Here is a 14894-nt window from a genome sequence, read left to right as displayed (position 1 = left end):
AAAATTAAATTAAAAAAAATAATAATAAAAGGAAAATGTTTACATCTGTTGTAAATGCTTCTCAAAGATGATAAAATACACCTTGTATTAAATCGTACATTACTCATAAGGATTACGAAATAACAGAGTAGTTTCAGTTATATCCGATATGATAGAAATAGTTCAGATTCCAAGACTGTAAAAACCTCTCTACTTTATCAACTACGGAAATATCATTCTTCATTTTATTGATATGCCGTTGACTAGTCTAAATGGCGATATATTTTGCAGTTTTTGTTTTCAGCCTGTTGTGTTTAAAAAGAATTGTATATAAACACATGAAATATATATATATATTTTACTGTATTAAAATGACATTAGTAGTCTCCCTTGTATTTGTTAACGTCATACTATTGTTAACGTCAATCAATTGTTTTATTTATATACAAGTCACATTACCTGAAGATCTGCGGAAGCAGTGAAAGTACTAGTAAAAAAGTGATGCATTGAAACCGTTTTTATCTTTTAATAATTTTCTTATATATCTATATATATATAACACAGTAGACGGCTGTTCAGATTATTGAATGTGGATCGATTACAGATTTCTACATATCACTTTATATTGGACGTTGTATCAAAACCACGCATCTCTTTCTTTCTACATGTAAAGTATAATAATTGAAAATAAAAGAAAACCCGGCTTTTGAACAATATAAAAATATTTGGTTAATTGTTTAATGATCAGATATATCGCGTTTTGAGGGGCATTTGTGAAAAATACCCGTCAAGGGACTGTATAATTCCCGAGCCGGAAGGCGAGGGAAATTCGGTCCCAAAACTTGTGTTTTTGCAAATATCCCTCCATAACATGATTTATCTGTTAAATTACACCGTATAGATTTAGATTGAAACTCTGAAGCTGTAATTCATTAACAGGTTTATGCATAATTTTGAGGATAAGAGGGATATTATCATAACCTGGAATCCTGATAAATTATTTCGATTTTGCTTATCTTCAATTCAAATATATTCGAACCGAAAGTCCGCTTACGGCATTGAGGATATTGTGTCAGGTTACAAGACTAATATTATCATAAAACCGCGGGAATTATACATGTTCTAATACGCGTTAGGTTGCTTTTTTATGTAACGTCATATTCGGAAAGTTTTGTCGGGAAGTTGCTCGAGAGGGTAAAAAAGGGAATATCCCAATAGCTATTACCCTGGTATTTGATGCAAATTCACCGGCAGTGGTATTAAACAGGCAAATCCGTGTGAAGTGAGGATAAATATTAGAATATGCGAAAAATGCACTGGCTATCAACCAATCAAAAGCTGGGTTTCTTGTATAAGATGTAATTATGTAAAAGAAAATATTTATATTTTAGATAAACTTTCCATCAGGAGCAAGATTGACTGTATCAATAGATGTCGTCAATAATTTACTGTCCCCAATAAATTTGGAGATACCTTCTGATCACCAAAATTGCGCAGAAGGACTTTGTGGTTCGTTCGATGGAAAATATATTGACCGAAATGGCAAAGATTGGGCAAATGACTCGAAAGCGGTTTCATACGACCAGTTTCCGAAATCATGGTTGTAAGTAAATCAAGAAGGAAAATATTCTATATGACACTAGAATGTAGCAAAATGTGACATTTTTACTTTTTGTACGTGTTTGTTTAGTTCACATATGGTTGTTAATATAATGAAATTTAATTCGACTGGCACACAAGTGAGAGGTTTACTAGCGATAAAACCAGGTTCAATTCAAAACTTTTCTACATAAGAAAATGCCTGTACAAAGTCAAAAATATGACAGTTGCTATCAATTCGTTTGATGTGTTTAAGCTTATGATTTTGTCATTTGATTAGGAATTTTCCGTTTCAATTTTTTTCTCGGAGTTCAGTATTTTTTTTTTTAAAGCTCTTGCTTTTTTGTGTAATAATCTATTTTTATTGTGTTTTTTTTTTAACTGACTGTTCTTATTGGACGTATGAACTGCTCCTTTATTATCCCTTTTTATGCATTTGTAAATAATCCCCACATAGTGTCCATACCTCTATCATGCATTGAATAATGAAAATTTGCAAATTGCATGTAATTTGGAATGCCGCAATTTTTGCATTACATATAATTGTAATAAAATGCATTTCTTGAGAAAAAAGTTGTGTAATTAAATGCATTACATAGCATAACATGGCATTACTTTTTCACATACTATAATGTATCTTTCACAGATTGTTGGAGATTTAGCTCAAGCAGAATTTAAAATTTCTAAATTAATGAAAAAATAATCATTTGAATAATGATTTTTTTTATTTGAAAAAGTAAAAGTATTTTAAATCAATGAATACCTTGTCATGATTAAATAAAAAAAAATTGACGAATGCATAAAACACTAATTAGTTGGTTTTCGATCAATCTGATCACCATTTTGGCACTTGGTCATAAATGAAGCTCTTTGTTTTTAATTAAATTATGAAAGAAATTATCAGTGAATATTTTTGACTCAAATTTATTAAACAAATAAATATTTATAAAAGTGATGTTAATATTAGTTAAGATAAATATTAAACTTCATCTCTGTAACTTATATTTATAGAAAGCACAGATACGTAAACTTTGCAAACTGTTCAATGTTAAAAAAAAATTAATTGTCACTATAAAGGGGGGAAAGGTTCATGGAGGCTTCCAAATGGAAAGTTTGAATGAACAGTTGTGTCTAAATTTAAAATAAACAAATGAATTTTATAATGGCTTTAGGCATGTTAGGCTTGTTTAAGTATGAAGAAGCCAAAACACAATATTAAAATACATTTGAAGGCCCCATTGAAGGTTATGTAGGACCACAACAGCCATCTTGCACCTACAAACCCCTTGTGCATTTGAAAACTTGGCAGATACATGTATTATATAGACTTAAATTTAATATGTAAAAGGAACAGTTAATTGTAATATAATGATAGTTTTGTGAAAGTAATTGTTATATAGTACATTAGATTCCAACGTAATTCGCCGCATGTCTGACTCCTATACATGTTACTGTGCGTATTGTTTTTCAACATTGGCTAGAGGTATAGAGGGAGGGTTGATGACTTACAAAAGAACATGTTCAACCCCTCTGCAATTTTGTGCCTGTCCCAAGTCACGAGCCTCTTGCCTTTGTCAGTCTAGTATGAATTTTTATTTCTAGTTTCTTGTGTATAATTTGGAGTTTAGTATGACGTCCATACTCACTGAACTAGTATACATATTTGTTTAGGGCTATCTGACGGACGCCTCTGGGAGCAGGAGTTTCTCGCTGCATTCAATACCCTTTGGTGGCCTTCGGCTGTTGTCTGCTCTATGGTCGGGTTGTCGTCTCTTTGACACTCTCCCCATTTCCATTCACAATTTTATTATACACAGACAGTAACTTATATTTTTCCAGCACGAATAAAAAAAAACATGTTTTTAAGTTAAAACTTGAAACATCATTATAATCATGTGTATTGAACAAATAAATGAATGTTGGTTTGAATATCATGAATCAGTAATCAACAAAATTTATGATTGCTGTCGACTAATAGGAGACAGATTGATATAAGCACGTATTGCCTTTTTTTAAATCCTATTTGTGAATGTAAATATTCATTGTAGTTGTTTAATCCATAATAATTTATTTTTGGATGTAACGCGTCTTTTGATTGGCGGACGTTGTTTTGTTTATCAGCACGTAGACATAATTTAGTCATGTGACCGTGACGTCATCAACATTTTTTCATAGTTTTCTCCGATTGAAAAATGATTTAGAATTTAATTATAAGAAATAACTGTAAAACAAATTGTGTCTATTCGACCAAAAAAAAAAATGTGGTGTATACTTTAAAATTACTCGTTACGCCGCTTATTCAGTATGCACCACATTTTGTATGTTATTTCGAATAGACAGAAAAAATATTACAGTCATTCCTAAAATAAAATAGTGTTTACGCTAACACAGAAATGAAAATGATAACTGTTTATCACAAATTTAAGGTCAAGAATAGAACACATTCAATTAGACTGTTTAGTCTTCATTTATAATGAGACTGTTTTTGTCGATATAAATAACGTTTATCATATATTCTTATGACTGTTCTGTAAATTCGACAAATGCTAATGTTTTTGAACATACATTTTCATTACAATAACGATTTTGAATGATAACTATCTGAACGCAAATAAATAAAATCATATTTATAATGTACCTTTAAACATCTGTGCATAATAATGATAGACGCGGTATCACATACTTACTTTACATTGCCGGGATAAAGAAAACAATCATTGATATATATTTTGTTTATTTCAGCATACCAAAACCGCAGTCTATGTTTTACAATAAGTCAACTGTAATCGACCAACGGTACAGCAAAGGACACGAGTATTGTCAATGTCTTCAAAACGTCACTTCCTGTTCAGGGTCAGCCAAAAATCCACTTACATCGGTAATTTTGATGCATGCACAAAAAATACATATTTTTTCCACTGAAAAGATTGTTATATATATGCATGTGAAAGTATTAGTGGAAAAATAGAGGTCTAAAAAACCAAGAACATAAAGTGTTTTCTAATTAAAGATCAAAGGATCCGACAAAAAATATAACACATTACATAAGCCATACCAATATGGTATTGGATTTAATAACTGAATTATTTGTAAACGATTAAAGTGATAGATATAGGAAGATGTGGTGTGAGTGCCAATGAGACAACTCTCCATACAAATAACAATTTAAAAAGTAAACCATTATAGGTTAAAGTACGGCCTTCAACACGGAGCCTTAGCTCACACCGAACAACAAGCTATAAAGGGCCCCAAAATTACTAGTGTAAAACCATTCAAACGGGAAAACCAACGGTCTAATCTATATAAACAAAACGAGAAACGAGAAACACGTATATATTAGATATATGTTTAATCTTCAGCGTATTCATCAAATCTAAAAAAAAAAAAATAGCATATCATGATATCGATAGAGGTTTATTTGATGATTGATAACTGAAATCTTATAATGAACAAACAAAACGGTCAAACCTTCACAAAACTTTACTTTGCTACAACAGCTTTGAACGATTTTCACTATATGAACTCAAATGTTTCAGGTATTTAATGGTAACAAAGGATTACCACTTCTTCCACCAAAGAAACAAACAAATGGAAAGCGAAGTTTCAAGACAGAAACTCAACGAACAGGTGACACAGATTATTGTATTCCTTGTTAAAGTAATAGCTAGTTTTTCTTTACGAAATACTAAATTAGTTGCTTTCATAATAATCATGGAGGAATATAATTTTAATATGTTAATTCACAGCAGCAATTCAAAATAGCGAGAACATTATACTTGATAAACACTAACATGCTACTGTTATAAAAATAAAGTTTGATATTGACGATGTTCAGTCTTACCGTTCAAGAGTTATGGTTAAAGAAAGATTGTAAAATTTTGTTTCCAGTTGCGTCTATGATTTAACTTGTGAACCGTTCAAACAAAGCTTTTCAAATTTTAATTTGTTATATTGATGATAATATTGAGGTCAAGTTCAGCATTGATTATTATCACTTTTATATTGTTTGTTTGAAACATAAACCAATCAATTTTGAATTAAAAATAATGTCCAGAGCAACTGGAATCACCCCCCCCCCCCCATTTTGTTTGGGACTTCATGTTGCTTTGTCTTTTGTTTTCTATGTTTTGTATACAATCGTTTGACTTTTGTTGGTTTGTTTTGTTTGCCATGGCGTTGTTAGTTTATTTCTTACTTTTGATTATGAGTATTTCATATCTCTTATTGAATGAACTAGCAATAAGGGTAGTACTCAACACGTTACAAAAAGAAGAAAATACAACAAAAACAATCATAAGTTAATGGTTACAACATGAACATCAGGAGCATACAATTTGTAAACAATGTCTTTTGTATAAAGTATTGCCTTGATGATAGAAATAGTAAATAACCAAGTTATCTTGTATTGTTCAAACCGTTTCGCCATTTCAGATGCATTCTGGGTAATATTTTCAAAAGTGTACACCAAAAACGTCGTGATTGGTGAACATGTCACAAACAAATGAAATTTAACCAAATATGTGACGTTTTTTTAAATTTTGGATACGAACTATGGAATTACCCATGATTCATTATATATTGAAATTGCCAATGTTGTGTTTGCAGAAGACAATATCCGCAAAAGATCGATTCTTACCTGGCCAACACAGTCAGGCAAAACACTGTCGTATGCTATAAATGTATGCAGGAAAGCATTCCAAAAAGCATCCTTATATCCCCACTGCAGAGAAAATGTTGATGACTACACGGTTTTGTTGGATAGCTGTACAGAGGATATCAAGGTTTGATTGTATAAGCAATATTGCGTTTAAAATCTTTTGTAAAAGCACTGAAGAGTGTCATTTCAGCATATCACTATACTTTGTTCATTTATCAGCATTACAATAAATAAAGATAAACTTGTAACATATTCAAGTGACCATGAAGTTTACATAATATATATCATTTTAAAGTCATATAACCATGAATTAGGTCTTTGCATATTTTGACTAATTCCTAAATACTAGTACATGTATGGACATCATCGAGGGTATCTTGAGATAATAATACAATAGATGATAACTTTTATTGCCTTTAGACCTTTCTATTTAATGAAACACCTGTTTATTTACGATGTATCTAACAGCTACTACAAATGTAACATATTTCATTTAATTATATTTTCTATGATAAGGAGTGTCGCCTAATGGTACATTATTCAAGTCTCATGATCATTTCAAATATGTCAAACACAACAACACAAATATTTGAAATAACGTCTATTCATAGTTTATTTTTGACATATTCATTGGGTTTAGTTTTTTTATTTGTAGATTACAGACAGTCTTACTTTTTTGGATAACTTTGTACTTGTCTATAATGAAGCTTGCCAGATAACAATTGCTGGGGATATAAAATACTACGTCACAGGAAAAAATGGTCAATTAGTACTTCCGGATTACGTCACTTCCGATATTTGTCCAAGTGAATGTAGCATGAAAGGAAAATGTAATCAAGGTCAATGTATTTGCAACAGTGGATATCATGGACCAGACTGTTCAGTAAAAGTTGGATCTGTTCCATTAATTCATTTTGTTTATGGGTATGGGTAAGAGAGCATTGATAAATAAAGGTAGTTCAAATGAAAGAAAAGAAAAAACAAAGCATCAACAAGTTATTAACTGTGTTAAATAAGTACACAATTAAGTATACGGATACTATTCGTAAGTTGAACCCAGAGGATTCCATAAGTCAAGTCGTCGTGACCTAGGCCATGATTTTGAATTTAATCGTTAGTTAACAAATTGAGTAATATTTGATAAAAAAATTACATACGATCGATTATGCTTCGCTTGTATGCTTGTTTTTCTTCGATCATACAGCTTCATGTGGTAATGCAGTTATAATACTTTGTTTTTAATCATTTAGGTATAATCGTTCCTGATAAAGATATAAACGAACTGGTTCTTCAGTTGCAACGAGTATACATGGTCTTAGTTACAGTCACCCATGTTTAAATCTTTTTAGGCATACGAATTTCGCATGCTGAACATATTAAACTGAAAACGCTATTCCACCGCAATGTCACTACTACTGATTTATGCTACAAATTGAACACAATAAACTGTGCATCAAATTTGAGACGAATTTTAGGCCTTGAATCTTTCATAAATCTTCGAAGGTTACCAAAGTTGATGTAAGAAAAGCCGTTGTGTAGTGGTTATCGCATCTGACTACTGACACAAAGGTTCCTGGTTCAATCCCAGTTTCGGCGAGAAAAATGCAGGGACTGCATTTTTGGCTCTCCCTTGATACCAATTACGAATATGGTCTTGAGAAACGACGATAGTTCGTCGGAATGGAACGATAAATAGCTGACCCGTATGAAGGAAAAGCCACGTAAAAGACACTCTTGTAGATTTTGAAAAAAATAACAGGCTAATGCCGCAACTAGCCAGTTCTCGCAACCGACAATTAGAAAGGAATTAATATAAGTTACAATAACTTGTCTCCAATCCACAAACAAGTGCAAATCTATCATTTCTTTTAATTAGAGGAAACTTTGCACCCTGGCGCAGCTAGATTTGTCTGGTTTTTGAAAAATCGATTTTGAAACTGTTTAAATCATTGTAAAATACAAATGTTTTCTGAATCTGTATTGTATCACTGAACGTTATTCATAGTTCAGAATGTAACCCTTGTAATACCATTATTTCCAGAGAGGATGACGTAGATAGTTTATGTGATATTCGTCAGGAAGACTGTCGAACTGCATATGTTATAGCAGACAATCTGATGTACAGTCCTGACTTACAGTGTCGTATAAGATACGTAAAGGTGAGATTACATAAACAAAAATGTTGAAATCGTAATCAACACCCACAAGAGCCATATGCCGTTGGATTTAAAATGCTAAAAATAATTGATAATAAGCAATAACGTAATAATAATATTACGACTGTTTTGTGTAACATAATTTTATTTCACAGTAATTGCAGCTGATTTCAATAGTTTGTTTTTTCTTGTTTTGTATCGAATTTCGTATTCCCATTTGAATGTTTTAACGTCTGTCAAAATTTCTAAACCTTTTATAGTTCGGGTCTCGTTTATTGTACAATACTGTATAGTGACCTATGGTTGTTACATTCTATGTCAATTAGTTTTTAGTGGAGAGTTGTCGTATTGGCAATCATACTACCTTGTCCTATTTCAATAGGCCTTCTCAGAAAATGTTAATTTGTTAAATTGGCATTTTAACTACCGCAAGATCTTTACCATGTTTAATTGTTGACACAGTAGATAAAATCTGTATGGCAATTTTTGATAAATTATTTGAAATGTCTCAACATAATAAATTGTGTGGTAAAAATGTAATGTTCAAGAGTTCTATTAAGAAGTTTTACTCGCAGTTTATCAAATACTTTCTGTTTTTGAAAACAATTGATTATCATTGTCTGTTAAGTTTGATAGAAAAAGCATACCATGTTGAATATGGACACACAAGTCTACATGGTCTATGGTATGTATACATTCTAACTAAAGTCTGAAAGGTTTTAAACATAATATCAAAATATTGTTTGCACTAAATTTTTTAAACAATTTCTTTCCTATGTATCATATTTTTCGTTTACTAACTTTTCAGTGTCACATATTTGAATTTCAGAAGCTGTGACAAGTAATAAAACATATACAGTTTTCAGTCATACAGAAATTTGTTACGCTGCCTTGTCCAACGAATATCACTGTCAACCGAAAACTAATAAAACATGGAAAATTACACATTTAAAATCTTATATAATCTCAACTATCTTAACATTTCTTTACTTTAATCAAAATACTTTTAGAATAGGAAACAACATTTATTTACCATGGTGCGTCTATGTGCGAGGTACATCCGAAACTGTCAAAATTTTTACAAAACACACCTACACAAACATCGGTTAGGAATATTTAATATAAGTTTCTATCTAAAAGCAATATGTCAAGGGTCATTATGGTTAACCTATTTGCTTCAATTTTAATTGTTTTCTGTTAGATGGAAAATGGAAAACTTGTAGACGACAAAGGAAAAGGCGACATACTTGTAAAGGGAATGTTCACAAGTTTTAATGAATTAGAGTGTCCTTTGCCACCTTCGGGTGTATCAAACGGTAAGATATTAAACAGACGCTTGTTTTAAAAGAGGGGCGAAAGATGACAGGGGGGATGTACAACGTATAGATCGAAAATAAACTGACAACGCCATGACTAAAACGAAAACGACAAACAGACAAATAATAGTATATAAGACATAACATACAAAACTAAAGATTAAGCAACATAGACCACACCAAAAACTTGGATGATATCTGGTGCTCCGGAATAGTAAGCAGATCCTGTAACTTATACATCATATAATTTAGTTTGATTAGTACATCATACATTTGTTTTATGATTAAATTAATAGCAATTTCCTCCATTGTCGGACGTATACAAGTTTAATAATTTGGTAATCACAAGTTAAGTTGGAGTAATAATATATTTTTGATATAAAAAAAAGTACTTGTTGTTATATTTGATTGTTTTACTTAGTTTGTTCCCTTCGTGATAGAATCGCACCTAATGAGAGAGTTACATATCATACATATACCAGGCTTTCGTTGAAACCTGCAGGAAATGTTTAAGATTGTAAATACTACTGATAAACTGATAAAACATCAAGTGCATTAATCATCTTATCAACTTTGAGGTTCAACTAATGTCTGGTTAATTTCAAATAAAGACAAATACCTTATACAAAACTTGCCATTTAGGGCAAAACCCAGAATAATTCATATCGTTAGATACATATTACAATTAAATTGTGGATTTATTCAAAATGCCTTTAAAACAAACCACTTAAATTCATCAATGTTACTTAATGAGGTAAGAGGTTATGAAAAATCGTGTTCAAGTTTCAATACGTTTTTGTTTTTTTGTCGTTTTACTACAAAAAAGACTTCAGACAAAATTGCAACAATAGTGGTCATCAAAAGCATACGGTTGTTTGTTATTCCTTACACCAACTCCATTTAAACGTGGTCGATAGTGGTCTCAATGGCAAGCATACACTATCTCCTAATTACAATTTACAGGTGCAGTTGTTGGGGGATTCAAAATAAGTATAACAACAGACGGACAACAGTACAGTAATGCAGAAACTTTAATAATATTTGACTCATTGTGTCAAGCATGCAACGAAGAAGGCAATTGTACTATGAAGGTATTTACAAGATAATCGTAGTTTGATATTCCTAAAACAGTGCTATGAGCATCACTGATAATATAAGTACGAGAAACGAGTCTAACGTATTCAATTATAAATCTAATACCTTTGATATCTATTAAGGATGTACTTAGGTGAAATTAAATAAATCAAGAATCTAAAATTGAAACTATAAGTCAGAAACGCATTGGTTAAGCATCAAAATAAGCTAAAACTATTTATAGGTCATTGGGCTCCTTTTCGAGATATTTGTTATTTAAAATATGGAGGAAAAAGGCCGACTCGAACTTTTACCTTACATTTGCATTGGTATTATGTGGGTCTCAAATCAAAAGAAAGAAAATCAACAGTCTGCTATAATTTTGTAAAATGACCTTTTATGAGTTATTAAATCTTGTATGAAAAAAAATGGGTGCTATAGGACAAAATATTTACCTTGTATTGTATGGAAAAAACACCAAGGAGTTCGAACATTTGACTCAAATGACAAAACCTCAACTAAGTACACCCTTACGGTGGTACCCAACACTTTCACTAAAATTAATTTGGCTCGTTTAATTTTCATAAAATTTTGTCAAAGTATTTACTTTGACCCTTGAACAAAAATATAAAAATTTCAAAAATTTTGAACCAACCGTTTTGTCGGAAAAATTTCACTGGTTATATAGCAGTTTGACAAACACCAATTTTGATCATTGAGAAGCTTTATATTAATTTTACAACACAACGTAATTAAAACGTTTAGCTGACTTTACAAAGTTATCTCCTGTAGCATGTGTAGTGTTAGGTACTACCTTAAATATTGTTATTTTTTATCACTGTCCTTTGTTGTTTCCACTATGGTGATTATCAGTAGTATTTCTTCGATTGTGTCATTTCAAAAATAAACAGCATACGTATATACCCCATACAATTAGAAGTTTTAACCAAAAAAGAAACGAATACATAATAGAGATTTTTTTGAAGATTATTTGGTTTTGTACAACAAAACCATTACCATAAAACTACTGATATCAATCTACCAAAATCATTTATGGTTTCAAAATATTTAGTAAATCCAGTTGACTAAAAAGTTCGGTATAAATATCATTACTACTGACAGTATGTAACGGCATACACTGTATTTGTTAGGAGTAGTGTAAGATATTGCAGAAACATATACAATTCGAGTGATTATTTCCTCAAAAGTTGGTCTCATTATATACAGTGAGGGATAGTTTAAATTATGATTAAATATTTATTTATGTATTTATTAGTCAAACATATGTCAAATAGACAACAAATGTATAAGAAAAGGAGAGCAGAATTCTAAACAGCAAATTTGCAATCCATCTGTATCCCAAAATAGCTGGACCATAGATCAACGCGTACAAGGTATGTATTAAATAAATGTACAGATAGGTGCGGTCCTAACCTGTACAGCTAGTTAACTTAATAAGCAGACTATATGACTGGTTGAAATTAACTTAGGACAGGTTTGATGACTGCTGTGACCGGTCCTAGGGCATAATTTGTGTTAAGTTAAAAAGCAGACTTGGTCCTAAGACTGATTAATGATGCTCAAAAAGTCATCATTTTGCTTATTTATTGAAAATATTTATTAGATTTAATGTACCAGCTGTATTAATAGAATCTCAGGAGATTTGGCAAGGAATTATATTTGTTCATTGATTGAAGCCGACAAAAGATTGTAGTTGTGTTTCAATATTGATGGCATATATATTATACAATATGTCCTGATTTTGGATTTATTATGAAGAAATTTGAATTTACATGATAAAATTCATATATTGTCAGCTCCTGTTGATGCAATCGAATCTGTTTGTTAAAGAAAATACCCCGAGGTATCAAAACCACCACTTTGTTTTATATCATCGATATTTTGAGTAAAAAAAGACATGCTGGCATTCTACATGGGTGCGGACAACATTATGTAGTCATTGTGTTCCAGTGTTAGTGATCTAATATTGCTGTAATTTGTATCAAATCATCCATCATGGCAAACAAAAACAATTACTGATTTATCAGGCACCCATATATATTTAAATACTTATGTGAAAAAATTCAGTTTTGGTTTATACGTTCAAATAATATAGTAAAAACGAGCCAGGCTAGAATATGACAACTGCGGATTTGTAAATTCAATTCAATTCAATTCAATTCAATTCAATTCAATTCAATTTCAATTCAATTCAAAGTTTTATTGCCATATAAACTATACAGTTTGTGACATATAACAACAACAAAAACAAATAATGATGTAGTGATGATTTAATTATTTGTATAACAGAATGACATGCTGGTACTGTTAAATGATGCAGAATAAACAAAATGGTATGCGTACTTTATTCTCAAATATATTTAATATGTATTGTTTATATCAGGAAACAAAGATAGATAATATTTTATGAATCAATGTAGAGCGGTCCTGGTTACAAGGTAACTTGGTTTTCGTATTTTTTAAAACCACAATTGTCGTATTGCAGGACTGACATCGAATTTGACTTATAATCAAATGATAATAATAGCGAATATGTATCAAACCTGACTTTTTCGGAAGTAATAAAAACAGAAATATGAACAATTATGGTTTTCCATTTAACTTTTCAAGTTAACTATGCCATATCAACATATGTTATATTTTAGAAATAGATCATTTCACTGCAAGTTTAACCGGATGTTTATGTGTAGACGACCCGGGAGCGTTTACATGTGCCTGTTGTCAGAATGCTGGCTGTCCATGCGCATCCAAGTCGCCGCATCAGTGTGTTGATTGCACACATACAGATAAGTGTGGAAAATACCCGGATATTTTTGATATTTAAATATGTGAGCACACAAATCAATGTGAAAACACCCAGATATATTTAATATTGAAATATGTATGATTATAATAAAAACTGTTGTTTTCTTACTGAAATGCGTTAATTTTCTCCATCTTAAATGCTCTTTCCAACTTTATACTTGTTTGTCTTTATATTTTGATATAGCGTAACTGATGAATCTTACATGTATGTAAACGAAACGCGCGCCTGGCGTACTAAATTATAATCCTGGTACCTTTCATTACCAATTAAAGGAAATACTTAACCAAATTGGAAAAATTAGCGACTACATTTTTTGTTTAAGATGTTCAAGATTTTAAAATCACAAGAATACTTAACCCCGAGAAAATTCCAAATGGCAAAATCAAAAGCTCAAACACACAAACGAACAGATAACAGTTCTCATCTTCCTGACCTTTTCTTATGTAGAAAATGATGGATTAAACCTGGTTTTAAAGCTAGCTAAATCTATATAAATACGACAGTCACATAAGATTTCAGTATATATATGTTACAGTGAATAGGTGAAATTAGGAATTACATGTAATCACTAAAATGTAAGGATTACATGTAATTCCTGATGCACTTAGTAAATACAAGTAATTCCTGAAACTGCCCAGTTATTACCAGTAATTACTAATTTTAAAATATTTTTACAGCTATTTACTAACCTTATCAACGACATTTATTCTTCTATTCTTGTAATACTTTAAGCAAATAATGCTTATCAGCACATTATTATGTGATTTAAGGATATCAGTTTAAAAAAAAACACACAAACATAATGTACCCTTGCTAAATATATTACTATATTTGAAAAAAAAAATGATTTTTTTGGAAATATTTAATTTCTGTGATACGTTATTTAACATATGCTGAGCACTTGCTATGCAAAGATCTTTTTTAAAAACATATATTAAACTGTCAATTAACTGAATTCCATTGAAGCGATCTTTAGTTGTTTAGCTTGCAAATTTTATTTTAAAACGCAAAAACTAATACGAACGATGATAAATCTTTAAAAAAAGGAGAATAACTTAAAAATTGCCAGAATCTGTTTAGGGATTGCAGCTATCTAAGGAGTAACCTATACTTATATCCTAAAATATCTCCACTTGGTTGAAACATTGAGAGCCAATACTCTGTGTTGAAGGTCGTACTTTGACCTTTAATGGCATAGGCGTATCAAGCCATTTTAAAAAGGGGGTTCCACACCCCAGGACAAAGAGGGGATGGATTCCATCTATATATCCCCATTCAAATGCATT

At 31.0% G+C, this 14894-nt stretch overlaps 1 protein-coding gene across 1 annotated transcript in view; it reads left to right on the top strand.

Moving 5' to 3' along the window:
* Positions 1-13715, top strand: part of LOC139498208 (von Willebrand factor D and EGF domain-containing protein-like) — a 31887-nt gene extending 18172 nt beyond the window's left edge. Inside the window, exons 11-20 of the mRNA XM_071286561.1 lie at positions 1371-1582; positions 4321-4456; positions 5115-5205; positions 6184-6359; positions 6891-7159; positions 8277-8394; positions 9593-9707; positions 10671-10798; positions 12058-12175; positions 13448-13715. Of these exons, the coding sequence (XP_071142662.1) occupies positions 1371-1582; positions 4321-4456; positions 5115-5205; positions 6184-6359; positions 6891-7159; positions 8277-8394; positions 9593-9707; positions 10671-10798; positions 12058-12175; positions 13448-13626 (1542 nt within the window). The 3' untranslated portion in view covers positions 13627-13715. The remainder of the gene's footprint in view (positions 1-1370; positions 1583-4320; positions 4457-5114; positions 5206-6183; positions 6360-6890; positions 7160-8276; positions 8395-9592; positions 9708-10670; positions 10799-12057; positions 12176-13447) is intronic.
* Positions 13716-14894: the final 1179 nt, after the last annotated feature.

The sequence above is a fragment of the Mytilus edulis genome, chromosome 12, assembly GCF_963676685.1.
Source record: "Mytilus edulis chromosome 12, xbMytEdul2.2, whole genome shotgun sequence".
Lineage (NCBI taxonomy): Eukaryota > Metazoa > Mollusca > Bivalvia > Mytilida > Mytilidae > Mytilus > Mytilus edulis.
Note: the sequence above shows the minus strand (reverse complement) of the source record. Positions and strands in the feature narration are given on the sequence as shown.